Raw genomic sequence first — 27,200 nt, 5'->3', positions numbered from 1 at the left:
TTTAGTCTCAGCATAGGGAGGGAAACGCATTAGGATCCATCAGAGCTAAAGTGTCAAAGCCATAACCTAGGCTGAGACTAAAAGTGGCGGGGTGCTGGGTTAATCTATTTTGTATTCTGGCTCTGCTTTGTTGTTATTCCACGGTTGCCTGTACTTTGTAGATTGCTTTGCTATTTGAAAATAAAAATGGATTGCACATAAAAAGTGGCAAGGAGATCAGATTTTTAAGGACGTACAGGTTTAGATTGTAAGCTCTTCTGAGCAGGGACCTCCTATTGCCGGGGTGTCAAAGTCCCTCCTGGAGGGCTGCAATCCAGTCGGGTTTTCAGGATTTCCTACATGAATATGCATGAGATCTATTTGCATGCACTGCTTTCATTGTATGCTAATAGATCTCATGCATATTCATGGAGGAAATCCTGAAAACCCGACTGGATTGCGGCCCTCGAGGAGGGACTTTGACACCCCTGCTCTAGTGTATGTTAAAAAACGTACAGCGCTGCCTACACCTTTCAGCGCTCTAGAAAGCCTTTTGCTCAGGGGTGTCCTGAAAAAGGAGGGTGTAGCGGTGAAACGGAGCTCCTCCTGCAGGGGCCCCGGTGCAGCCAATCACGTGGTGCGGCAGTTCCTCTTCACCGTCCACCACCCCGGCCTCCTACGAAGTGGGCGGCAAAACGCCGGAACGAGGCTTGGAACATCTCGGGAGAAGCTATTGGAGCGCCAAAAGGAGGCTTGGAGATAGAGACGCTATTGGAGCGTCAGAATGAGGCTCTGCAGGAGACAAAGAAACGATTGGCGCGCCGGAATGAGGCTTGGACTGAGCTGGCGAGCGGGAACGCTAGAGGAAACCCCCGGGCCGCTCCGTTAGTCGAAACCGTGGAGGGAGCAACTGGCCTCCGCTTTGGGCGGAGAGCGCTTTCAGGCAGCTTCTGTCATGCGCGGGCCGCGATGGACCGGCCGGCGAGGTTTGTAGGTCCGTCACAGTTTAGGACGGCGACGTTTTGCCCTTCTGTGGCTGAAGAGTCACTTTTCTCTGATTCTTCTTTTTAGGTCTAAGACAGGGGTGTCCAATGTCGGTCCTCGAGGGCCGCAATCCAGTCGGGTTTTCAGGATTTCCCCAATGAATATGCATTGAAAGCAGTGCATGCACATAGATCTCATGCATATTCATTGGGGAAATCCTGAAAACCCGACTGGATTGCGGCCCTCGAGGACCGACATTGGACACCCCTGGTCTAAGAGCCTCATTTACTAGCCCTAGAGCAGTGGTTCCCAACCCTGTCCTGGAGGACCACCAGGCCAATCGGGTTTTCAAGCTAGCCCTAATAAATATGCATGAGAGAGATTTGCATATAATGGAAGTGATAGGCATGCAAATCTGTGCCATGCATATTCATTAGGGCTATCCTGAAAACCCGATTGGCCTGGTGATCCTCCAGGACAGGGTTGGGAACCACTGCCCTAGATCAGTGTTCTTCAACCGCCGGTCCATGGACCAGTGCCGGTCCACAGAAATTTCCTGACGGTCCACAGGGCCAGCACCTTCAACCGCCGGTCCACGGTGCGATCGATGCGGCGTTATCTTCGAGCCAGCTCCCTCTTCCTCACTGATTCAGTGCACAAAGCCACAGGCAGCGGCTCCTACGGGCATCCTGCGCCTGAACCGGAAGCCTTCTCTCTGACGTTGCAACGTCAGAGGGAAGGCTTCCAGATGAGGCAAGGGACGTGCAAGGTGCAATTAGTACTATTATGGGGGCGGGGTCTGGGGTGGAGATTGGGTAGAGATGGGCGGGGCCTGACCCACCACTTAGCCCAGTGTTCTTCAACCACCGGTCCACGGACTGATACCGGTCCACAGAATAATTATTTTATTTCTGCCGGTCCATAGGTGTAAAAAGGTTGAAAAACACTGCCCTAGATCATAGGATCTTTTTTGATATTTTCATGCTGACGCTTCTAGCCTAGGTAGTGTAGTTTGTAATTAGGACAGATAACATAACATAACTTTATTCTTCTATACTGCCTCAATCAAACAATTTCTAGGTGGTTTACACAGAAGAGAGCTGGACACTCAGTGAAATACAAATAGTTAAAAGAAATACAATGTTTCCTATGAATGCACAATGTAAAATTTTTGTTATCAATAAAGTTTCAGTTAAGAAATGAATTTATCAAACAGCACAGTTTTAATTTCTTTTCAAAATGCGCCGCAAGACAGCATGGCTCCACTGATGTAACTACCCAACCAGGATTGTTGCTTACTTGCTTGAAATGCAAGAGTCCTGTCCAAGATGATGATGAAGCCCTTGCTGCGTACTGACAGAAATTGTTTTTATTCCAATTTATCTCAAACACCTTGGAAAATTTTTATACTTCAGGTAATAAACTAATAAAGTCCTTCCAGATTAGAGAGCGCAGGAACTCAATTTCCCTGTGAGTTTTGTTGCTGTCCCATTCCTGTAAGCTCTGCCTTAACCGCACAAGCTTCGAACACGTATGATTTTAAAGTATTTGAGGCTTGTGCAGATGAGGATGGAGTTTGCAGGAATGGGGCAGGGGTGGGAAAATTTGTCCCCCTGTCATTCTCTATTCCAGATTTTTGAGTAACCAACACACAGAGAAAACTCTTCATCCGTTTAATATAACTTGTGTGCACTGTACAGGCAAACGAAGCATCTTTGCTTCACTTAAATTTTTTCACTTAGTTTTCTATGTACATTCTGCAATCTTGTTTTGCCATCTGCTAAGTTTGGTTACTATGACTATTTTGTTATGCTAGTGGCATCTGTAGTATTATGAACGTAGGTGGGGATGACAAAGGGGAAGGAGGTATTTATTTATATTCACCTAAATTGACTTTAGCTGTTACCGGGTCCTATCTTTGCATCAATAGTGTGGATTGTGATTCAGGGAAGGATTACTAAAATAATACAGGCGGTGTTTTCCCCAGGTCTTTTTGAATGGGCCACCTGGCTAAAATTTTATTGTAGTGTACAGTACTCCCTTCCTCCCACCTGGTTGGCAAAGATTTCGGGAAGAACACCAGCAGACCTTGCAAGATAAACATATAACCTTCCCAGTATGGTGGCATATAAATAAATAATAACAATTATTATTATAAAAAGCATTAAGTTATCTGAAGTGTAGTCACTGGAGAAATGAAGAGATACTGTACATGTATATGTTAGACAAGCTGTAGCCTTTTTCTCTACTGCCAACTCCCCAGCTCTGTCCTTTCTACCTTGCTGCACTGGCTCACTATATCATTCTCCGTCTTTGCCGGTATTCAAAGCTAGACTAAAAACACTGACGCTTTTAAACACTGACCCAACCGACATATGTCTGTCACTCCCTTAATAGTCCCCTACCACCTTTTAGCTCCCTCTGTGTGGCTGTCATAATTAGATTGTAAGCTCTTCTGAGAAGGGACCACCTCTTGCATGTACAATGTAGAGTGCTGCATGCGCCTGATAGCGCTATAGAAATAATAAATTGTTGTAAGATACAGAAAGTATGAAATTGCCATAGAAAAAGATTTTCAGGGGCAAAGGTGACATGATATGAAGCTGAAGGAAAATTAAGACATTAGAAGAAACATTACTGAGAGGGTGGAATATAGCAGCAGAGGTGGTGGAAGCGAGTACTATAGCAGTGCTCAAGCATTTAATACTAGTAATTGCAGTCAGGGACGGTGTAAGGGTATTAAGGCTCAGATGAATCTTCAGCCTTGTGTCCCTTCTTTATTAACTGTTTTACACTACTACAGTGGTTCTTAACCTGGGTTCGACCGAACACCAGGGGTTCGGTGAGTCAGTCTCGCGGGTTCGGCGGAGGTCAAAACACACCTCCGACTCATATAGCGCTTCGGTCACATTCAATCATCTATCAGTTATTCAGTGATTTTGATCAAGACTGATCGTGTACTCGGTTTCTTGATCTATCAATCAACAGCAGAAGTCACACTGATTTGCAGTAAATTTCATTATTATGTTATTATTATTCGAAATATAGGAGAACTTTTTTGTTTTCAAAATTGATATTATTTTTCCCTCACTGTATACCTATGTTTTGAATTTGTAAAAATCATATTTTATTTTTCCAATAAAGAAGGGTTCGGTGAACACGCATATGAAACTGGTGGGGTTCAGTACCTCCAACAAGGTTAAGAACCACTGCACTACTAGCTAGCTCCCCTCCGCCATGATTTTCATAATTAAACTCAAGAACCATGATCATTCCAGCACCATTCCTCCCAGGAATATTTACCTAATGAAGGCAGTTTCCAAAAGCCATTTTGAATATTGAAAAAAATAAGGCAGTAGAATATTTGAAAATTGCCCTTTCTTCTTTGTGGCTGTCAAAATACTAGTGTTTTGCATTGACTGTTGCTGCTCTCTGCTGCCTAGTTGCTTAATGTAGGGCCGGCAACGACAGGGATATAGCATTGCAATGTAGATTAGAATAAATGGGGAGTCTGGGCTTTATTTCCCTTCATCTACTATGTTACTATTTTACCATTTATCAACAGTGTGTATAAAATTGTGCTTTCATTTACAGGAACAAAAAAATTGTTGATTATTCACAATTTGATAATGATGGTAAGTAAACCATGCTTTTTTCCTCACTCTAGAAGACAGTATTTGAAATGTTTTTGAAACATGTTCACTTTGACTGTTTACTGCATTCTACCTTTAAGGGTAATTTTATAAGTGAAACAGTGTTTTACATGTTTAGGTCAGTGTTTATTGAATTACACTGGAGGAACAGATCACCTGCTTTTATGTGATATAGGCAGAGTAGAAGGGGAGAAAAGGTGAATCAGAGGCATGATTGGTACATGTGTGTATTTTACAAAATATGTGCAGACATGAAGAAATTACTTGTGCCCTACACAAATGTAAACTTGGGTAGGAGCTTTAAGCTAAACTATTTAATAAAAGCACAGAGATATGTAGAATAAATAGTTAGTAGAGCAAAGGGTTCAGGACCCTACCCTACCCACAGGCCCTGCTCTGCACCTTGAATTCTCTAGCAAGGTCCTCGACATCACTATCGACTCCTCCCTTTCCCTCAACGATCACCTGAATTCCCTGGCAAAATCTTGTTTTTTCAGCCTCCACATGCTGAGGAAAGTTAGATCCTATTTTCACCAAAAGTATTTCACCGTCCTTGTACAATCCATCATCCTATCCAAACTCGATTATTGTAACGCCGTCTACTTAGGCCTAACGAAAAAAAGTCTTCGCAGACTCCAGCTTATCCAGAACACTGCGGCTAAGCTGATTTTTGTTAAACGCAAATATGACCACGTCTCCCCTCTACTTACCAATCTTCACTGGCTCCCAGTACTTTCCAGAATTCATTTCAAATGCTCCTGCCTGGCTTTCAAGATCATTCACGGCATCCTTCCGCCCCTAATCCCTCTATCCTTCCTCGCCCCGACACCAATTACCACCAGATCTGCCCACAGACATAAACTATCCTTCCCCTCTCTACACGGCATCCTCCACGCAGGTAAACTGGGTAGATCCCTCCTCTCCAAAATCACCGGCCTCTGGAACGACCTCACTGTCCTGCTGCGGAACCTGGACTCCCTCCAACTATTCCGAAAACAACTGAAAACCTGGCTTTTCTCTAGCATATAATAATCTCTTCTCCTGATTACATCCCCTCTTTTTATGCTTTGTAAACTCTTTCTCTTCTCTCTTCCCATATTTTTTAAACTCTGTAAACCGTGTCGAGCTCCACTTCAGTGGAGAAGATGCGGTATATAAACCTAAGGCTTAGTTTAGTTTAGTTTAGGACCAGGGAAGCCAGAATTCAGTTTCCACTGATGCTTCTTGTAACCTTGGGTAAGTTACTTAACCCTCCACTTAACCCTCCCTTGTCTCATGTAGAAACTTAGGGCTCCTTTTACTAAAGGCGATAGAGGTTTCTACTGCAGACAGGTGAGGTAAATGCTCCGATGCTCATAGGAATTATATGCGTACCAGAGCATTTACCTCACCAGCCCAAAGTAGAAATCTGTATCACTGTTTAGTAAAACCCAGCATTAGATTGTAAAGACTGTAACGGGCTTAAATACTAGTAGGGAAATAACCTGCTGTAGCTGAATGTGACTTGCCTAGAGCTACGGATAAGATGTGAGCTAAATCCAAATAAATATCAATAAATACAGGCATATATTGTCTTTATAAGTATACTGTATTATTCATGAATGCACATAGGCATGTATATTGTGCCCGTATTACAAAGGTGATATTTATATCGCTCTATATGTAGATATGTATAATAAATGCAGACAGTTCTTTTTTCCCCCTAGCTTGATGTTATGCTCTAATAGTCTATGTTCATGTTTGGTTAGTTTAGAGTTGATGTTATGATCGTCTCTTTTGTTTTTTGATTCTTTTTTCTAGATTTGTGTAGTTCTTTTTTGTTTGTTTTAAATATATGTACACCATTTTGAATGACTGTGTTTCAGTAAAATGGTTTATAAATATACACCGTCCTGAAAAGCTTTCAAAATGTAACACCTGACATAGGTCGGAGTAACTTTTGCACCTAATCTGGTGGGGATGCATGCATATTTTATAACAAATGTATCTTTTAGCTATGCCCTAGTTTGCCCGCCCTCCAACCACAGGAATGCCTATCCATATACGAGGGGGTGCTGAAAACTTCTCAGTCCAACCAACTAGCTTCCTAAATTCTGAGCGTTATTTTGCCACTAGAGCTGAAAAGAGGGTTATCATTTGCAGAAGCAAAATTCTCTGTTTTGACATTGTTTCAGATTGTTGATTGAACCACATCCACGTCATTCTCTTCCTGGTTGGGCTGAGAGCTTTTCAGCACACCCTGGTAGTGTGAAGAGTCAGTCTCTGGTAACCAGAGCTGGGACTGTGATGTCATAGTGCCTCATTCCACCAATAAAAGTCAACCTCATCAGTGATGTCACAATGGCTTGATTGTCCTATACTTGGCTCTTGCAGTTTGAACACTTTCAGTCTCTGGTAACCAGAGCTGGGACTGTGATGTCATAATGCCTCATTCCACCAATAAAAGTCAACCTCATCAGTGATGTCACAATGGCTTGATTGTCCTATACTTGGCTCTTGCAGTTTGAAGACTTTCAGTCTCTGGTAACCAGAGCTGAGATTAAGATGTCATAATGCCTCATTCCACCAATAAGAGCCAACCTCATCAGTGATGTCACAAGGGCTTGATTGTCCTATACTTGGCTCACTTTTATTACATACGAGGGGTGCTGAAAAGTTCTCAACCCGACCAACCAACTTCCTCAATTCTGAGCGTTATTTTGCCACTGGAGCTGAAAAGAGTCTTATCTTATTTCATTAAGTGCCAATTTGCAGAAACAAAATTCTCTGTTTTGACATTGTTTCAGATTGTTGATTGAACCACATCCACGTCATTCTCTTCCTGGTTGGGCTGAGAGCTTTTCAGCACACCCTGGTAGTGTGAAGAGTCAGTCTCTGGTAACCAGAGCTGGGACTGTGATGTCATAGTGCCTCATTCCACCAATAAAAGTCAACCTCATCAGTGATGTCACAATGGCTTGATTGTCCTATACTTGACTCACTTTTATTACATACGAGGGGGTGCTGGAAAGTTCTCAGCCCAACCAACCAACTTCCTAAATTCTGAGCTTTCTTTTGCCACTGTGGCTGAAAAGAGTGTGATCTTATTTCGTTAAGTGGCAATTTGCAGAAACAAAATCCTGTTTTGACATTGTTTCAGATCATTGATTGAACCATATCCAGGTCATTCTCTTCTTGGTTGGGCTGAGAACTTTTCTAACAGATTGCCTATGTGTCTTTATAAAATGTTACAGCATGATTCAGGCTTAATATATAAAACTAGCAGGGATCTCCAATATGTTATATCTTTTATATATCCCTGCACTATACACTCTTTGATAAATAATCTTAATATTTTTGTTAGTCCTTCAGAAGGGCAAACCACAATCTGTTATAATGTGCTAGTGAATCAATCCCACTTCATTGCCCAGTTTTATAATTTTCATTCAATGCACTATGTAGCACTTATCTTAAATTAATATTCAGGAGACCAAGGCAATAAACCTTGCAGGAAATAGCAGCCATGGTCATTTATAGCCTCTTGAACACAGTGGAGTAGTAGGGTAGGCTAATGGTTAATGCAGTAGGCTGAGAGTCTGGGGAATTGGGCTTGATTCCCACTGCAGCTCCTAAATTGTCTCAGGTGCAAAAGCCTAGATTGTGAGCCCACTAGGGACATAGAAAGTTCCTGCATATAATAAAAAATGTAAACAGCTTTGATTGTACAACAGAGAGGAAATATATCACATCCCATTCCCCTTCTGCATGTACACACAGACATCCATATTGCTTAAAAGGATATGGTATGCATCATCTGGACAATTCTTTAAGCATCTCTTTCCATTTAAAATGCTCTTTGCTGTGCAAAATTCCTTATGAAATCATTTCCTGACTCTGAAAATAAAGAAGCATTGATAGCTTTAAAGGATCTATCATCATTTACATTTTGAGCCTGAGAGGAAAATCTCAGTAAATGGGGAGCCAGCTGCTAATTTGCCAGTAGCGATTGAGGTTGTGAGAACTATGCATTCAAGAGAGTCATTCTGCTGGGCACCTTTCCCTGCCTAGGGTCCCATTTGGGAAGCAGCATTCAGAGTTTTTTGCTTCTGCAATATTTGCTTTCTTCTACATACATTAAAGAGGACAACAAAACCACCAGGATCACAGATGTCAAGTACACCGGGGAGTCCCTCTGGGTAAACCTGGCAAGAGGCAGAAAAAAATGCCTGTATCTAGGTGTGGTATACAGACCCCCAAGACAACTGGAAGACATGGACGCAGAATTAATTGAAGACATAGAGAATATCACTCTACGAGGAGAAGCTGTACTGCTAGAGGACTTCAATATGCCTGATGCAGACTGGAACTCATTTTCAGCGACAACCAGCGGTAGCAGGAGGCTCTTAACCTCCATAAAGGGAGCACGTCTCAAACAAATGGTAACGGAGCCCACTAGGGCCCAGGCGATCCTCGACCTGGTACTCACCAACAGGGAAAGCGTCTCAGAGGTCTCAGTAGGAGATACGCTAGCCTCCAGCGACCACAACATAGTATGGTTCAACCTTAGGAAAGGCTTCCCTAGATCAAACACGAAAACAAAGGTACTCAATTTCCGGGGCACAGACTTTGCACGCATGGGAGATTTCGTCCATTGGACGCTGCAGGACCAAGCGGAGACCAATGATGTAGAAGCTAAGTGGTTAACACTTAAATCAACCATACATGAAGCAACTAGCCTCTTTATAAAATCAGTAAATAAACGACAAAGAAACAATAAACCCCAATAGTTCACCGCGGAGATCTCGCACCTCATTAAGGAGAAGAAAAAAGCGTTTCTCTCCTACAAGCGCACGGAGAAAAGAGAGGCAAAGGTAGAATATAGGACCAGGTCTACAGCGGTCAAAATGGCAGTTAGGGAGGCAAAACTTTGAGTGGAAGAAATTCTGGCAAAAAACATTAAAAAGGGGGACAAATCCTTCTTCAGGTATATTAGTGGCAGAAAAAGGAACACAGGCGGGATAGTACGCCTTAGAAGACCGAACGGAAGTTACGTGGAAGCAGATTCCGATAAAGCCGAACTACTGAATGAATACTTCTGCTCAGTCTTCACCTGTGAGGCACCGGGACACGGTCCGCAGTTGAAGGCAACACAAAGCACAGAAGACCCGTTTCAGAATTTTGAGTTCACACCAGGTGAAGTTTACAGTGAACTGGCAAGACTCAAGGTGAACAAAGCCATGGGACCAGACAATTTGCACCCAAGAGTGCTCAGAAAATTGAGCAATGTCCTGGCGAAACTGTTGGCTGAGCTATTCAATCTCTCCCTAAGTAAGGGGAAAGTTCCCCTGGACTGGAAATTAGCTAATGTCGTTCCTCTGCATAAAAAGGGTTGCAGGGCAGAGGCTGCGAATTATAGACCGTTGAGTCTCACATCAATAGTGTGCAAACTCATGGAAACACTAATTAAAAGCAAATTGGACATGATCTTGAATGAAGGGAATCTTCGGGATCCCAGTCAGCATGGATTCACCAAGGGTAGGTCCTGCCAATCCAATCTCATCAGCTTCTTTGACTGGGTAACAAGAAAGTTGGACTTGGGAGAGTCTTTGGACGTCGTGTACCTAGACTTCAGTAAAGCTTTTGACAGTGTCCCACTTGCTAAGCAAGATGGAATCGATGGGGTTAGGAGAGACACTAACTGCATGGGTCAATGATTGGCTGAGTGGCAGACTTCAGAGGGTGGTGGTTAATGGTACCCTCTCTAAAACATCGGAGGTGACCAGTGGAGTGCCGCAGGGCTCGGTCCTGAGTCCACTCCTTTTCAACATATTCATAGAGGATCTGACTCAAGGGCTTCAAGGTAAAATAACACTATTCGCCGATGACACCAAACTATGTAATATAGTAAGTGAATGCAGTTTACAGAATTATATGGCGCAGGACCTGCTTACATTGGAAAGTTGGTCCTCAACCTGGCAGCTAGGCTTCAATGCTAAGAAATGTAAGGTCATGCACCTCGGAAGCGGAAATCCATGCAGGACGTACTTCTTGAACGGAGAAACTTTAACTAGGACTTCAGCAGAACGAGATTTAGGAGTAATCATCAATGCAGACATGAAAACTGCCAATCAAGTGGAAAAGGCTTCATCTAAGGCAAGGCAGATATTGGGTTGTATCAATAGAAGTTTTGTCAGCCGAAAGCCTGAAGTCATAATGCCGTTGTACAGGGCCATGGTGAGACCTCATCTGGAGTACTGTGTGCAATTCTGGAGGCCACATTCCAGTAAAAATGTGCGCAGAATTGAATCGGTTCAGCGGACGGCCACCAGGATGATCTCGGGGCTCAAGGGTCTCTCGTACGAAGAGAGACTGAACAAATTGCAGCTCTACACTCTCGAGGAACGTAGGGAGAGGGGAGACATGATCGAAATATTTAAGTACCTGATATTTTCTTTCTCAAGGAACCCTCGGCCACAAGAGGGCACCCGCTCAAACTCAGGGGCGGAAAATTTCATGGCGACACCAGAAAGTATTTCTTCATAGAGAGAGTGGTTGATCATTGGAACAAGCTTCCAGTGCAGGTGATCGAGGCAGACAGCGTGCCAGACTTTAAGAATAAATGGGATACCCATGTGGGATCCCTACGAGGGTCAAGATAAGAAAATTGGGTCATTAGGGCATAGACAGGGGGTGGGTAAGCAGAGTGGGTAGACTTGATGGGCTGTAGCCCTTTTCTGCCGTCATCTTCTATGTTTCTATCTTTCCAAGCAGTCTTTCTTTTTTCATATTTGTTGTCCAGGAGATGTCAGGTAGAGGGTATAAGTCTTCAGCCATTTCAGCGTTTGTTTTTTTGATTCATACTTTTGTGTGTCATTTATTTCTGGCTATTATTTTGGATAATGTATTTTGCTTGGAGTCTGTCTCTGGATTCATTGAGTATAAATAACTGCACAGCCTCTGCTACTGTCCATTTTCTTCACTCCCCCACTTCATTCCATGCATAGAACGCCAGCGATTGTGAGGCTGCAGCTTGTACTAGAGGTAAATTCAGTATTAGCATTGGACATTTCTAGATGTTGTCATGAGAAAATTACTCGGTTCTCAGTAACCACCTCCATGAGTATACTGCCAGTCCTGGGCCTCTGCATCCTGTTATGTTTCCAGTCTGTGGTCTTTTAGTCTGGTCCTTTCGCATCACAATTTTACTGAGCATTTTCTGAGGGTCTTGAGAACTACTGCCTACAGTGGCAAAAATCATTTTCCTTATTCCTTTCTCTTAATTTTGTCTAACAGATGAGGATTTTACATGTGCCACTGCGCCTCCAAGCAAAAAATCTAAAGTAGCTGAGTCAAAGAAGGAGAAAAAGAAACTGCTGAAAAAGTCCCAAACACAGGAGATGGTGCCTGAACGTAAGCCTCAGGTTGAAAGGTGAGGATGAACTAGGAATGAAGGTACCATATTATGGAGCAGAATCTCTTTGATATACAAGAACAGTTTGAAATTTGTCAGAGTTCTCTTTTCCTGCGTACTGGCAAGTCTAATGAAAAATGAGTTTCTTATTCTTTCCTGTATCCATATTGGATGGATTTTGCCTGAGTAATTCCATTAAAATGAGCGTAAATGCCAGGAGATAATGCCCAATTGGACCATTCAGTCTGCTCATTTTCTTCCTCTGGGTCGTCTGCTGTTTTGAATAGATAGGCATATAAATGTCCATCACTAAACTAAAACTAACTTATATCCAACAGGACAACTCTTTTGAGCCACTGCCTCCTACTATTGTGCTGGGTACTGATCAGCATACCTGGGCTCTGCCATCAGCGTTACCTTTTTCCATCTTTTAATACCTCTGAACTCTTTAAGTTATTTTTTTCTTTTAATCTTTTGCATGTATGTTTTAGGGCAAGCATGAGTTTGTTTCTTCAGAGTTACAGATACCCAAATATCCTGCTGTACTCTTGCCGTGTTTCGATTTGCCATAGATACCAAAATCTATTTATTTTAAAAATGTATACACAGCCTAAACCAAGGCGGTTTACAAATAACCTTGCTTAATATAAATCACAGTTACACAGGGTCTGAATGCTTCTGTAGCCTGAGCAAAACTGACACATCTGCTACCTTCAGAAAATTCCAGTGATGATCATCCTTTGGCTCAGATCAAACTGACCTGTTGAAGGGAGTTTAACTTTTAAAACTTATGGCTTCTTTTACAGAGCCTAGCGGCCCTGAAGCCCAAAGAGATTTAAAGTCATAAGTCACTCAAATCTCCATTGCCCCAGGTACAAAATAAGCACTTGTATGTATAATATGTAAACCATTTTGATTGTAACCACAGAAAAGAGGTATATTGAATCCATACTTCAAATTAAACAAAAACATCTAAGCAATTTACAAATGGCTTAAAAAAAAGTCAAAGGCAGTGCCTCTAGAAAGAAACGGTAGGGAGCCTAGGTAAAATTCCAAATATTAAAATATAAGGTAAGGAAAAGGGGAGTATAAATTAAATTAATTGTAATATACAAAAGGAAAATCCTTCCCCTTCATCCCTATGCTATATATTATAATTCTGCCCTTTACCATTTTCCTTCTGCAACTGTAGGTCTGGTTTTCCGTTCCTGTCTGGGTGTGTTCGTATCGTTCCCCATACCTAATATTTTTTAAATTGTAAATCACATAGGTTTTACAATTGTTTATATTTGTAGTCTCTCTAATAAACTAAAGATGTGTCATAAGCAAGGTGAATTGGGGGCTGGTGTTTGGCAAGATGGGTATGCTGTTATGAAAGTGTGTTTTAATAGAGAATTTATATTTTTTAAATGATAATTCTGAACGAAGGTCCAGGGGGAGGGAGTTCACAGGGTCTCAGCAGTGACACTGAAATAAGAGGAGCAAGCAGAGTGTGAGCAACTCTGTACAAATGGATGGAAAACCTTTCATACACTGAGAGATTGGAGAAACTGAGTCTCTTTTCCCTGGAGAAGAGGAGACTTAGAGGGGATATGATAGAGACTTACAGATCATGAAGGGCATAGAGAGAGTAGAGAGGGACAGAAAGAGAGAGAGAAAGAGAGAGAGAGAGAAAGAGAGATAGATAGAGAAAGATTGGAGAAACTGTGTCTCTTTTCCCTGGAGAAGAGGAGACTTAGAGGGGATATGATAGAGACTTACAGGATCATGAAGGGCATAGAGAGAGTAGAGAGGGACAGAAAGGGAGAGAGACAGAAAGGGAGAGAGAGAAAGGGAGAGAGACAGAAAGAGAGAGAGATAGAAAGACAGAGAAAAAGGGAGAGAGAGATAGATAGAGAAAGATTGGAGAAACTGTGTCTCTTTTCCCTGGAGAAGAGGAGACTTAGAGGGGATATGATAGAGACTTACAGGATCATGAAGGGCATAGAGAGAGTAGAGAGGGACAGAAAGAGAGACAGAAAGGGGGAGAGAGAGAGAGAGAAAGGGAGAGAGAGAGAGAAAGGGAGAGAGACAGAAAGAGAGAGAGAGAAAAAGAGAGAGAGAGATAGATAGATAAAGATTGGAGAAACTGGGTCTCTTTTCCCTGGAGAAGAGGAGACTTAGAGGGGATATGATAGAGACTTACAAGATCATGAAGGGCATAGAGAGAGTAGAGAGGGACAGAAAGAGAGAGAGAAAGGGAGACAGAGAGAAATAGAGAGAGAGAGAGAAAGAGACAGAGAGAGAGAGAAAGAGAAATATTGGAGAAACTGGGGCTCTTTTCCCTGGAGAAGAGAAGACTTAGAGGGGATATGATAGAGACTTACAAGATCATGAAGGGCATAGAGAGAGTAGAAAAGGAAAGATTCTTCAAACTTTCAAAAAATATAAGAACAAGAGGGCATTCGGAAAAGTTGAAAGGGGACAGATTCAATACAAATGCCCAACGTGTGGTGGACACCTGGAATGCGCTTCCAGAGGACGTTATAAGGCAGAGTACAGTACTGGGATTTAAGAAGGGATTGAACAATTTCCTGCTGGAAAAGGGAATAGAAGGGTATAAATAGAGGATTACTGCTCAGGTCCTGGACCTGTTGGGCCGCCACGTGAGTGGACTGCTGGGCAAGATGGACCTCAGGTCTGACCCAGCAGAGGCATTGCTTATGTTCTTATGTACAAAGAGAACTATTAAAAGGTGCTGGTTGGCAGAATGGAGAGCATGAGATGGAACATAAGGAATTAAACAACAGTTGAAGAAAGGTACAATGCAGGATTTGATGGGCAAGTGTGAGAATCGTGAATGCAGTTCTAGAAAAGATATGGAGCTAATGTTCCTGCACAAGGAATGTAGCACCATAAACTAGTTTGACAGCGGTATCTGCAGAGTTGGTATTGAGGGAAGATCATGCAAAGAGCTGCCGTAATCAAGACAAGAGAGTGAACTAATAAATGCAGGGAAGTACTATCAAATAAGAATGGAAAGCATGAATCTGTCTAAGTCAGGGCCGCAATCCAGTCAGGTTTTCAGGATTTCCCCAATGAATATGCATGTGATCTATTTGCACGCATTGCTTTCATTGTATGCTAATAGATCTCATGCATATTCATTGGGGGAAATCCTGAAAACCTGACTGGATTGCGGCCCTTGAGGAGGGACTTTGACATCCCTGGTCTAAGTGTTTTTAAAGAGATTTTTGTACTAGGGATGAAATCAAGTATGGAGAGATGAAAAGCCACATAGAAAATAAACAAGGAATTATGATCTAAAGTTGGGTGGGAATGTTAGGTTAAAGTTACAGGGAAGGGAAAAAAACCAAACACCTGTAAGAAAATAGTTTACTATGGAGAGACAGAGGTTGGCTATGTTGCTTTATGGTATGAAACTTTAGATTAGAGGGACAAAGAGGGGAACATGCAACCTAGCAGACAGATCATGGTGCTACAGCTGCCTCAGGCTTTCAAGAGTACAATGAAGCAGGTGGTAGTCACCAAATCACCAGAAAAAATCAGAACTTAACACCAGCCTTGAAAACAAAAACCCTCCTGTGACTTGGGTTTCCCAAGTTGAAGACCACTGGTCAGAAGACCCCAGGCAAGGGGGTTTCAGATCTGGGCTCCTCCTTCCAGCTAAAGCCCACTGAAATTCCCTTCTCCACTTCGCTTCACCAATGGGTCATCCTTTACTAACTGTTTCAATGCTGCCTTCTCCCTTTGTATTATCTACTGTTGGTTGCTAAATGGGGTGGCAATCTGTGTGGGACCGAATAGATAGATGTAGGCAAGTTGGGGGAGTGGTGTACTGAACGGGTAGGTTGGGGGCTCCCTGGTCCAGGGATAGAGGCTCTTTGGCATAAAGATGATGGGTTGGATCAGAGAATCCAGTCTTTTTAACTTTACTACCATGATCTAAACATATTATTCATGTTAAAATGTACTCTAAAGGTTAGAACACATAATGCACTCGTATATCACTAGTTACTGCATTGGGCATTAATACTTACATAATACTGTAATACTTAAGGTTTTGCAGAACCAGCTGGAACACAAATCATATTTAAACTTTTCACCTTCATCTGTATGCGAGTGGAACTGACTGCAATGAAAAAAGGGGGCTCTGGGATATCGGCTCTGATTTTTTTTGTCTGTTTTAGACTATCTGTGAAGGAAAAACTGTATCAGAGAGACTTAGAAGTTGCATTGGCTCTCTCAGTGCAAGAACGACCTGCAGGAGCAGCACCAGAAACAGGTTGGTTAGTTGTTCATTTATATATCACTTCTCTCGAGGAGAACCCAAGTTATTTAGGGAGCATCATTAAGTCCATACATCCATTGCACTAATACCAAATCAGTTACAATACATTTCTCTTACCTTGTCATCTCGTTCACCTCTTACCAATTGCCTTTTTCTTGCTAGTGATTACATTATAGACATTGCAAAATGTTCTTGTAAACATACAAATGGGTTGCTGCATATCTGTGCCTCATTAATCATTTGTCTAGTTTGTAGAGCCAATAATAATCTCTCGCATTAGCAAACCAAGCATAATCCGGCAGTTTTTACTGTAATACTACAAAGTGTGCTATTGTTTGGTAGGGATTGAAAAATGTGCGTCTTCTGAAGCAGAAGGCATGGCTGGCGCTCCCTTCTCCAACTGCAGTGTGGATAGCGTTGCCTTAGGTGAGTTATTTATACTGTTCTATAATTCCTTTGAAGACCTTAGAGTAGCTTTAGCAACCTCATTAAGGAAATATTATGCAAATACCGCTTTGCATTTGGGGTCTCACAAAGATCAGTACTTTTCTGCTATATTTTGGATCTTTCTGCGGTATTTAGTGCCACTGGTCTTCGAAATATCGATTTTTATGCTAAGATTCTTAAACTGTTTCAAAATGCCAACAATATTCAGTCCATAAATAAGATTGTAACTTGGTTGAGTGCTGCTAACTTTGCTCTTAATTTTGGGAAGGGAATGGGGACTTGTGTACCGCCTTTTTGTGGCTTTGGCATGTCAAAGCTGAAGTTCAAAACGGCGGACACTGGAGGATTAAATGACTTGCCCAGGGTCACAAGGACCAGCACCGGGATTTGATCTCACAACATCTAGGTGGAGAGGGAGCAGCTCTACCGGTGAGCAATGGTTTTGAGTAAAAACTATAGTGATTTTAGCAGAGTCCCTTAATAGAAACATAGAAAATGAAAGCCGGTAAAAACCATAAGGTCCATCCATGCTATCTATTCTCACTCCCTTAGAGACCCTATATACTTGTCTCCAGCTTTTTTTGAATTCTGATGGTCTTCACCTCTACACCCTCATTGGAAGACAGTTCCCACGCATCCACCACCCTTTCTGTGAAGAAGTATTTCCTTAGAGTACTCCAAGATTTATCACTTTCACCTTCATCCTATGCCCTCATATTCCAGAGCTTCCTTTCAATTGCATCTTTCTGTGCATTTATGCCATAGAGGTATTTCAATGTCTTTGTCAGGTCTGCCCCCATGTGTTCTATAACCAAGACCACTGATTGCTATAATAGGGCCCTTTGGACTGACTGTTTTGTTTATATCTTTTTGAAGGTGTGGTCTCCAGTACTCAAAATGAGGTTGTGCCAGAGTCTTATACAGAGGCACTATAATCTCCTTTTTCCTGCTGGCCATCCTTCTCCCTATGCTGCCAAGACCTCTTTTGGCTTTTGCTATCACCTTTTTTACTTGTTCGACCACCTTAAGAATATCATGTGTGATCACCCCCCCCCCCCTCTTGTACACAAAATTACTTTACCTCCTTGCTTAAATTGTATCCACTCCCTTGCATGACCCTGCATTTTTTAGCATTAACTCTTAGCTGCCAAATTCTGGTCCAAGTTTTGCTAGGTCCTTTTCCATGTTATCCACGCCATTAGAAGTGTCTAATTATTGCAGATTTTGCTATCTGCAAAAAGACAAACCTTACTAAACACCCATTCCACAATGTTGAACATAAGAACTACCGCTTCTTATGGTCAGACCAGTGGTCCATCATGCCCAGCGGTCCGCTCACACGGCAGCCCTTAGGTCAAAGATCAGTGCCCTATTAGTCTAGCCTTACTTGCGTATGTTCTATTCTAGTAGGAACTTATACAACCTTGTCTTGAATCCCTGAAGGGTGTTTTCCTCTATAACAGCCTCCGGAAGAGCATTCCAGGTTTCTTCCTTACATATGTACGGAATCTTTTCCCTTCTAACTTCAGCGAGTGCCCTCTCATTCTCTTCACCTTGGAGAGGGTGAACAGTCTCTCTTTCTCTACTAAGTCAATTCCCTTCAATATCTTGAATGTTTCGATCGTGTCCTCTCTGTCTTCTCTTCTCAAGGGAGAAGAGGCCCAGTTTCTCTAGCCTCTCATTGTACGGCAACTCCCCCAGTCCCTTAACCATTTTTGTCACTCTTCTCTGGACCCTTTCCAGTAGTACTATGTCCTTTTTCATGTACTGCGACCAGTGTTGGACGCAGTGTTCCAGGTGGGGGCATATCATGGCCTGGTATAAAGGCATGATAACCTTTTCAGATCTGTTAATGATCCCCTTCTTAATCATTCCTAGCATTCTGTTAGCCCTTTCTGCGTCATGCATTGCACAGACGGTTTCATTGACTTGTCTACAAGTACTCCCGAGTCTCTTTCCTGAGGGCTCTCTCCGAGTATAGCTCCGGACATCTTGCTTACAAAACCATTAAGAACTGGAGCAATTACCAATCCTTGCAGCACAATGTCTCAGAATGCATTTCATTTACCACCTTCCACTGAACTAGTTCCTAACCCAGTCAGTCACTTCAAGGCCCACACTGAGTTCTTTATAAGTTGCCTGTGTGGAACAGTGTCAAAGGCTTTGCTAAAAATCTAGTGCTGGTCTATGTTCCCTCTAAGCCAGGGGTGTCAAAGTCCCACTTCGAAGGCTGCAATCCAGTCGGGTTTTCAGGATTTCCCCAATGAATATGCATGAGATCTATTAGCATACAATGAAAGCAATGCATGCAAATAGATCACATGCATATTCATTGGGGAAATCCTGAAAACCCGACTGAATTGCGGCCCTCGAAGAGGGACTTTGACACCCCTGCTCTAAGCGGAGCAGGTGAGCAATCGCTCATACGTTCTAGGAGCATTGCTCACAGATTTTACATGGTCACTCACAAAATTACTTTCAAATCTGAAACATTGTTGGTTTTTAGACCTTGTCACTCGCACGAGAAAAAAATATGCACATACCTATAGGGAGCATTGATGCTCTTCTTCAATTCAACTGTCTGGCCACCCAGTCAAAGAAATTAATCAGACCTACCTCTAGTAAAACCATGATGCTTTGGGTACCACAGTCTGTTGGATTCTAGAAACCTCATTATTCTTTGTTTGTTTTTAAAAAAATATATATATAGTATTTCCATTAATTTACTTACTGCAAAGGTCAGACTAACCGACCTGTAGTTTCCAAACTCCTCCTGCTTTTGTAGAGAGAGACCACGCCTGCTCTTTTCCAGTCCTCCAGGACCACTTGTGATTCTGGAAAGGCATAGAAAAGGTCAGCAGAGCCACCAGTACAAGTTCCTTGTAACCTGGATTGACCACAGTTAGAAACATAATATAAGGCTTGATGGACCTTTTGGTCTATCCCAGTATGGGGATGCTTATGCTCTTATATTAAATACAGAAACAAAGAGATTCAGAAGCATATTTACAAAGCTCTTTAAGTGCTTTGAAAATGAGCCCTGAAGCAACTTTCTGAAGGGTCAGGCAGTCCTTATGCATCCCAAGCACCAGGGCTGTGGAGTCGGTAGATAAATCCTTCGACTCTGACTCCTGTTTCTGGTACCAACGACTCCGACTCCAGGTACCCAAAATTGTCTCTGACTCCACAGCCCTGGTTTTATCTATATGTTTTGAAATCAGGACTGGAGTTAGTAGATAAATCCTTTGACTCTGACTCCTCAATTTCTGGTACCCACGACTCCAACTCCAGGTACCCAAAATTGTCTCCAACTCCAGCCCTGCCAAGCACTCCACTCCTGGTGCATTCATGCCGCCTCTTAATGTGATGTCATCTTGATTACTCTGCCGTTTCTTGTCCGGTAGGCATCAGATTTCATTTTCCCTCTTCTATTCTGCAGAGTTAGATAAAATCACAAATGTACAAGATTATCAAATAGGTGGTCGCAGGCGGAGAGCAGCTGCATCCAGGGCCATGTCAGAACAGAAAAAGCTGTTGATGCATGAGAGTGATGCTGACAGAAAAGCTGAGGAAGAGGAGGAACAAGATTCTACTGCCAGTAAGTCTCTGCTTTGCATGCTTTGTGAAATTTTCAATGGAAAATGCTTAGATGTGAGCTGACTAGGAACAGAGTAAGGCAGTAGATCAAATCCATGGCCCTTTGTTAATCAAGCATTTTACTGAAAGGCTATTTTACTCCTGGTGGAATTCTGCGCACAAAATTAGCAAACTCTGCAAGTTTATTTGTCATAATTTAAATAACATTTTTGCTAATTATTATCCATATTCCATTTAAACAGTTAAAATATGGTTTTCTACCTTTGTTATCCGGATGTTTTATATTTCCATCGTGTTGGTTCCAGTTTCTTTTTTCTGCTTTCCTGTCGTCTGCTAATTCTCCATTTGTCTTTTCAACTCACTCCTGTCTATTCCCTCACTACAGCTGCCTCAGATTTATTGATCATTCCTTTTTAGCTCTTTTCTGCCTCTTTCTTACCCTTCTCTTTTTCACTTTTCAGCTACCTATCAAATTTCCAAATTCTCTCCCATTCCCCATCTCATTCCTTCCTCAGCCCTCTGTTCCTTTTCATCTTCAACGTACCGCCATTACCATATTTTTACCCTCTATTATATATATTTGCTCATCTGTTTCCTTGCCACCCATTCTTCCCCCTCAAGGTTGTACCATTCTCAGCATCTTCCTTCCTCCACCCTTATAGCCCAGCATCTGCTCTCTCTTCCTTTCCTCCCCACCCTGGTAACCTTACATCTCCCTATCTCTTCCCTGCTGCACTCTCCCCCATGGTCCAGCATTTCTCTCACTCCCTTCCCCTCACTCTGTGCATCTCTCCCTCCCTCTCATCCACCTTTCTCTCTCCCTTCCATACACCATCTCTCCCTTCCTCCCCTCCATTATTGCAATTTCATCCTCTCCCCTCACCATGCATGTCTTCCTCTCCTCCCCCTGTGCCTCCATCTTTCCTTCCTCTCACTTCTTCCCTCCCACTGTGCCAGCAACTTTCTTTCCTCTCCTCCCCTGTAAGCTAAGGCTTGCATCTTCGAGTCGCAATATTGGCAGCCACTCTTGCATGCTACCTGCTTCTAACCTGGAAGCCTTCCCTCTGCCATGGAGAGACTTCTGGGTTAGTGGCAGGGAGTGTGTGGGAGTTGCTGCCGATACCACAGCCTGAAGGTGCTGATACTGTCGAGATTCTGTACGACTGTGCAATTCTTTATTGTGCAGAATTCTGCCAGGAGTACTGTCATAAAACTGTAGCACTGCAGAGGCCTACGAGAGGTTTTGTACTATAACACTTGCTTTTAGGTAGGACTTACTATACATAACAAGGCAGATAGATATGAAGTGCCATGGACAGATTCATCACCTCCTATGGTAACTTGTACCAGTGTGAAAATTCAGGTTATCTTTATCTGATATACCTCACTGACTTGCAAATCAAAACCGTTTACAATAACAATAGCAAACAATTATAGAGATGGAAAAGGAACTACAAAATCGGAGGTTGTGATAGGCCAGAGCACATTACAGGGGTTCAAGGAAGGTTTAGATAGGTTCCTAAAAGATAAGGGGATTGAGGGGTACAGATAGAAGTAGAGGTAAGTTATAGAAATGGTCAGGAACCACTTCACAGGTCATAGACCTGATGGGCCGCCGTGGGAGCGGACCGCAGGGTGCGATGGACCTCTGGTCTGACCCAGTGGAGGCAACTTCTTATGTTCTTACATAGGAAAGTAACCAGTCATTTAATGTTTAACCTAAACTTTCAAGAACGGTTTGTATTGTCAGTTTGTCTGGGATTGGCTTCTTTGTGCATTACTATCCCTCGCTTCCAGATGAAGCCTCAGAGAGCGAATCCAGTTTCAGTGATGAAGATGAAGAGTTTTCTGTAAAAAGGGGGAAGAAAGCTAAGGAAAGCAAAAAGAAACACACGGAGCTCAAAGTGAAGGCAGAAGAGAAAAGGAAGAAATCCCCTGGATGCAAAATGAATATAACAGGTACAGCCCAGAGATGGTTGGCCATCCTGCCAGTTTTGCTTTCTTTGGCTCTTCCATTGCTTATTGTTCAGTGGATGCACTTACCAACTAAAGATCATAATAAATGTATTTTTGAGAACATTTTTAATATGAGGTAGTTGCTGAAATGTAAAAGCCACCTTGAATACTGTGTGCAGTTCTGATCACCATATCTCCAAAAAGATATAGTGGAATTAGAAAAGGTACAGAAGGGGGGGAGGGGGGCGACAAAAATAATAAAAGGGATGGGACGACTTCCCTACAAGAAAAGGCTAAAGCTGCTAAGGCTCTTCAGCTTGGAGAAGAGAAGGCTCAGGGGTGATATTGATAGAGATCTTTAAAATACTGAGTGGAGTGGAAAGGGTAGATGTGAATCACTTGTTCGCTCCAAGAATACTAGGGCTAGGGGGCATGTGATGAAGCTACTAAGTAGTAGATTTAAAACAAACTGGAGAAAACATTTCTTCACATAAAGTGTAATTAAACTCTGGAATTCGTTGCTGAAGAATGTGGTGAAATCAGTTAGCTTAGCAGGGTTTAAAAAAGATTTGGGTAATTTCCTAAAAGAGAAGTCCATAGGCCATTATTGAGATGGCTTAGGGAAAGCCACTGCTTATTCCTAGGACAGGGGTAGGCAATTCCGGTCCTCAAGAGCCGGAGCCAGGTCAGGTTTTCAGGATATCCACAATAAATATGCATGAGATAGATTTGCATCTCAAGGAGACAGTGAATGCAGATCCATCTCATACAAATTCATGGTGGAGATCCTGAAAACCTGACCTGGCTCCAGCTCTCGAGGACCGGAATTGCCTACCCCTGTCCTAGGATAAACAGTATACTGGTCTTGATGGACCTTCGGTCTGTCCCACTATGGCAATTCTTATGAACTATACATATGTGACTGCCATATTCCTAAATTGGAGAGCAACAAAGACCTTCCTTTTTACCAAGGATGCTGACTCCTTGTAAACTGAGCCCTTTGAAAGCTACTATCTGTATCCTCTTGTCCCTGTATAGTTAGGAAACTGTCTCTCTATATACTTCTCTCGGTTTCAGCTCTTTGGTCCCTGTCTTTAACTTCATGACCTCCTCTTACACTGTAAATGTCCTTTTGTAACCCATTCTGAGCTGTTGGCAGGACGGGATAGAAATCTCAATCACTCAGTGCTTCTCACCCAGCCAGTCAGGTGTAATGAGTACGCATGAAAGATTTGCAAACCAAGGAGGAATGGGTTGATAAACATTGCTCTAAATCTGTGTGTTGTTTTTTTTCATACAGTAACTCCTGTAGCTACTGCTCCACGTTCTGTTAAAGAAAAATCTCCGAAGAAGACTCCTGTTTCTCCTGAAGCAGTTGGGAAGCCATTGCAAGTGCTTAGCTCTCCAGGCACCATTAGGAAACCTATGTGGACTCCACCAGGTATTTACATATTATGTAACCTTTCCACAATCTCTTATGTAGGGAAGGGCAATGGCTCTTTTAAGGGGTCCTTTTTTATTGTAGGCTCACAAAATAGATTGATGATAATAAAAAAAAGAGGTATACAGCTATTAAACATATATGAATTGTCTGATTAAAAATATAACTAGAAACCATGGGCTAATTTTTCTCTGTTGTATTGCCGATAATGAGTCCCAGAGAAATCCCAAAGATGACATGACCGACCAAGGCACATATACTTGTGTCTGCTGAGCTTGCCTTTATAAAATAAGCTTAAGGAGGTTCATGTGAATTATTTAGTTGATCTGATATCAAAATTCACTTCATTATTCAGGAAGAAATTAGTATTGGTTCTTAGTGTAGGCATATGGGAGGGTTATGATTGTATAAAGGTACACTGTACTGTATATTAAATCTATCTAATGTACCTGGTGTAATGGGGGATTAAATGACTTGCCCAGGGTCACAAGAAGCAGCATGGAGTTGAACCCACAACCTCAGGGTGCTGAGGCTGTAGCTTTAACCGCTGTGCCACACCTTCCCTCTGCAATTGTCTATAACTGTTGGGATTTTAGTTTTGCCTTTTGATTTTAATTTTATCACATTTGTTTCAAAGAATGCACTTTTATAATAATCATAAGAAAAATAAGCAAAACTGTGGCCTGGGGGATGGAAACAAACTCATGAGTTTCAAATACTCTCATTTATATCGCCCCTCTTGATTCCCTCAATTTAGGACTTTGTTCATCTTTTCAGTAGTAACTCAAGATGAGTTGCATTCTGGTGTGGTAAGTATTTTCCTGCCCCTGGAGTCGTAATCCAAGCTTGTATCTGAGACCATGAAAGGTTAAGTGACTTTTCCACGTTGCATCTTTGAAGATGTCCCATGTTACTCTAGCTGCTGTTGACTTTGTTTTGTAATTTGCTGGCATTTGTGAACTGTGAGGTATATGCAGTATATAACATGCTATAGATGCTTTTTCTTTTAAATTTACAGCTCTGTCAGGAAGCAGTAGTAACTCATTAGGGAGAGTCTCTGTGAAATCCCCAAATCAAGGTCTCCGACTTGGTCTGTCCAGGTTAGCAAGAGTTAAACCCCTTCATCCCAGTGTTGCAAGCAGCTGAAGTTCCTGGAGCCAGCTTTCTTCACACACTTGCTGGTTTGTTGGATTACAATATGGAATGTTACCGGGGCTACTGTCGGAATTATTCTGGATTATTTCCTGTTCTCTTCTTCATAGGATCCGAGCTCATTGTGAACCTGTTCTTAAGAAGATTAGAAATCCTGCCCTATTGTCAAGGTACAGAATTGGTTCTTTTTGCCATTAGAGGGCCTGAGCAGCATGGATGTGGACCTGCATCTATCTAAAAACTAACATCTGACTTTTTATAAAAAGCTAAATTGTGGAAGGGGCATTTAGTATCTACAGATCCTGGAAGAAAGACTAAAACGGGATTCTTCAACAAACCTGAAAACTGTTGTGCTGTGTGTTGGATCCCACTGGGTGATGTGACCATTGAAAAACTAGATTTATAAAGTTTGGGTGTGTTATCACTCAATTCTGAGATGTCTGGGAGTTACTGGCTTAAGCTTCAGAACTCCCTATTTCTTCCTTTGTTTGTTTTTTTGTACCATTTTACACTGGCTTTTACAAAGCCACAATAGAGGTTTCTTCTGCGGGCTGTAACCTCTACAGTGGCTTTGTAAAAGGATCCCCTGTTTTTTTATGAGGAAAGTTTAGAAAACAATGATACCTGATGGAGTCTGGGTTTAGTTTTTGTACTTACATTTCTACTTTTAATTGTTGCTTTTTAAAAATGAGACTTTTCACATAATTAATACATCAGTCATTAGAGAAATGCTTTTGAAATTTTAAGTGAGGTTGATTATATCCTTGACACTTTAGGGGTGCCTAGATGAAACCTGGTATCTTGTCTTTCTCTACCAGCGGCTCTGCCAAAAATATTCTTCCTGGAGACCTCTTCTCACAGATGTGCAAAATGGTTGTAATGCAGCAGGGCTCAGTGTTCTTCCAATTGGGAACTGAAACAGAAGTGTGGAAACATCCCATTTAGACTCTGGTCCTTTGGTTAGCTATTGGCAATTTAATATGAGCCCTGGGGAAGTCTCACACTGCTTAAAATACATAGTATTTAACTTAAATCCTTATTGTATGTATTAATAAAGATTGCTTAAAATACATAGTATTTAACTTAAATCCTTATTGTATGTATTAATAAAGATTGCTTTTATACATTTTAAAATAAGTTAGGAAGGTGATTGAATTTTAAAATATTGTGTATTAACTTTCTTGTATAAGAAGGTTGTTTCTCAAACATTTCTGAAATTGTTAGCCTTAATCTTTCAATGTGGGGAGAATAGTTATCCATTGAGAGTAGGGGTTAAAACCCAACTCTTCTAAAATAAGGCTTTAAAAAATGAGGGCTAAAGATGTTTGTGGACCTCTTAAAGCACATGGCTAATTAAAGAAGTTCACTTTAGCAATGTCTCCTCCACTTCCATTCAAACGTTTTATGTTTTACAATAATGTCCTTTCACGTGATGGGACTTTTTAAAATGAGAATTTGGGAACATTACTACCAGAAACTCAGATGACCAACTTTAGAGCGGGAGAGGGCCATGTACACAAATATTTACTTATCTGCAGTGAGCCTTTTTCTACCTTTCTGTGTCTCATTACTGCATTTTGGGTTTTGTTTCTATTGTACCCTTTTGTTTGTCTGGCTATCCAGTCGTGTTTTCAGGATTTCCCCAATGAATATGCATGAGATCTATTAGCATAAAATGAAAGCAATGCATGCAAATAGATCTCATTCATATTCATTGGGGAAATTCTGAAAACCCAACTGGATTGCGGCCCTCGAGGAGGGACTTTGACACCCCTGCTTTAAACCGTTCTTAAGTTGAATGTGTATCTAATTCGGATCCTGTACAGTACACAGTCTATAAAAACATGAAAGAAACAGTCCTCAAAATAAAGTACTGTAGTTTCAATAGAAAGAAAAGAAAGGAGGTTTACACTTATGGTCTCACTGTTCCCTCTCCCACCACCATGTCCAATATGTCTTTCTTCATTTCCCCACGTACACCATCTCTTTCCCTCTCACTCAGACACCCATGACCAATAATTCTCCCTTTCTATTCTCTCCCCACCTTGTAATCTTTTTCCCTCACCCTCTTCATCCTTTGTCCGGTTTGTGTTCCCCCCTTCTGTGTTCCAGTGTGACCCTGCTTCTCCCTTTCTGTGCCAACACACCCTCCCTTCCTCCCCCAATGTGACCCTCCTCCTCCCTTCTGTGTCCCAAAGCGCCCCTTGTCATCCTTCCCTCTGTTCTGCCGCCCTCCTGCGGGTGTTTACCTTCTCAGGTCGGCTCCCTAACTCCCAGTTGCAAAGCCTTGGCTGCGGTTCTTACACGTGG

At 42.1% G+C, this 27,200-nt stretch overlaps 2 protein-coding genes across 5 annotated transcripts in view; both read left to right on the top strand.

The window, feature by feature from the left end:
• Positions 1–691: 691 nt before the first annotated feature.
• On the top strand, positions 692–26,261 carry RAD51AP1 (RAD51 associated protein 1). 4 transcript variants are annotated; one of them, XM_033950828.1, is made up of 10 exons: positions 692–965; positions 4,558–4,598; positions 11,889–12,024; positions 16,197–16,291; positions 16,640–16,723; positions 20,184–20,342; positions 22,139–22,300; positions 23,598–23,738; positions 24,496–24,547; positions 24,757–24,898. In XM_033950828.1, exons 1-9 carry the CDS (start codon positions 949–951, stop codon positions 24,516–24,518), a joined length of 858 nt encoding a protein of 285 aa, XP_033806719.1. In that variant the 5' UTR covers positions 692–948; the 3' UTR covers positions 24,519–24,547; positions 24,757–24,898. The 4 variants fall into 4 exon arrangements, with proteins under 4 accessions (XP_033806719.1, XP_033806718.1, XP_033806717.1 ...); XM_033950827.1 differs by lacking the exon at positions 24,496–24,547 and adding an exon at positions 25,001–26,261 and having other exon boundaries at positions 699–965; positions 24,757–24,919; XM_033950826.1 differs by lacking the exon at positions 24,496–24,547 and having other exon boundaries at positions 702–965; positions 24,757–26,261.
• Positions 24,937–27,200, top strand: part of DYRK4 (dual specificity tyrosine phosphorylation regulated kinase 4) — a 161,513-nt gene continuing 159,249 nt past the window's right edge. Inside the window, exon 1 of the mRNA XM_033951753.1 lies at positions 24,937–25,060. Within this exon, the coding sequence (XP_033807644.1) occupies positions 24,937–25,060 (124 nt within the window). The remainder of the gene's footprint in view (positions 25,061–27,200) is intronic.

Source organism: Geotrypetes seraphini, chromosome 7 (genome assembly GCF_902459505.1).
Source record: "Geotrypetes seraphini chromosome 7, aGeoSer1.1, whole genome shotgun sequence".
Lineage (NCBI taxonomy): Eukaryota > Metazoa > Chordata > Amphibia > Gymnophiona > Dermophiidae > Geotrypetes > Geotrypetes seraphini.
This window is presented reverse-complemented; position numbering and strand designations above follow the sequence as displayed.

Excerpts from the sequence above, each read along its gene's own strand:
- RAD51AP1 (XM_033950827.1), top strand. Across the intron at positions 4,599-11,888 it reads TTCACAATTTGATAATGATG|ATGAGGATTTTACATGTGCC; the intron begins GTAAGTAAACCA and ends TTTGTCTAACAG. Across the intron at positions 12,025-16,196 it reads CGTAAGCCTCAGGTTGAAAG|ACTATCTGTGAAGGAAAAAC; the intron begins GTGAGGATGAAC and ends TGTCTGTTTTAG.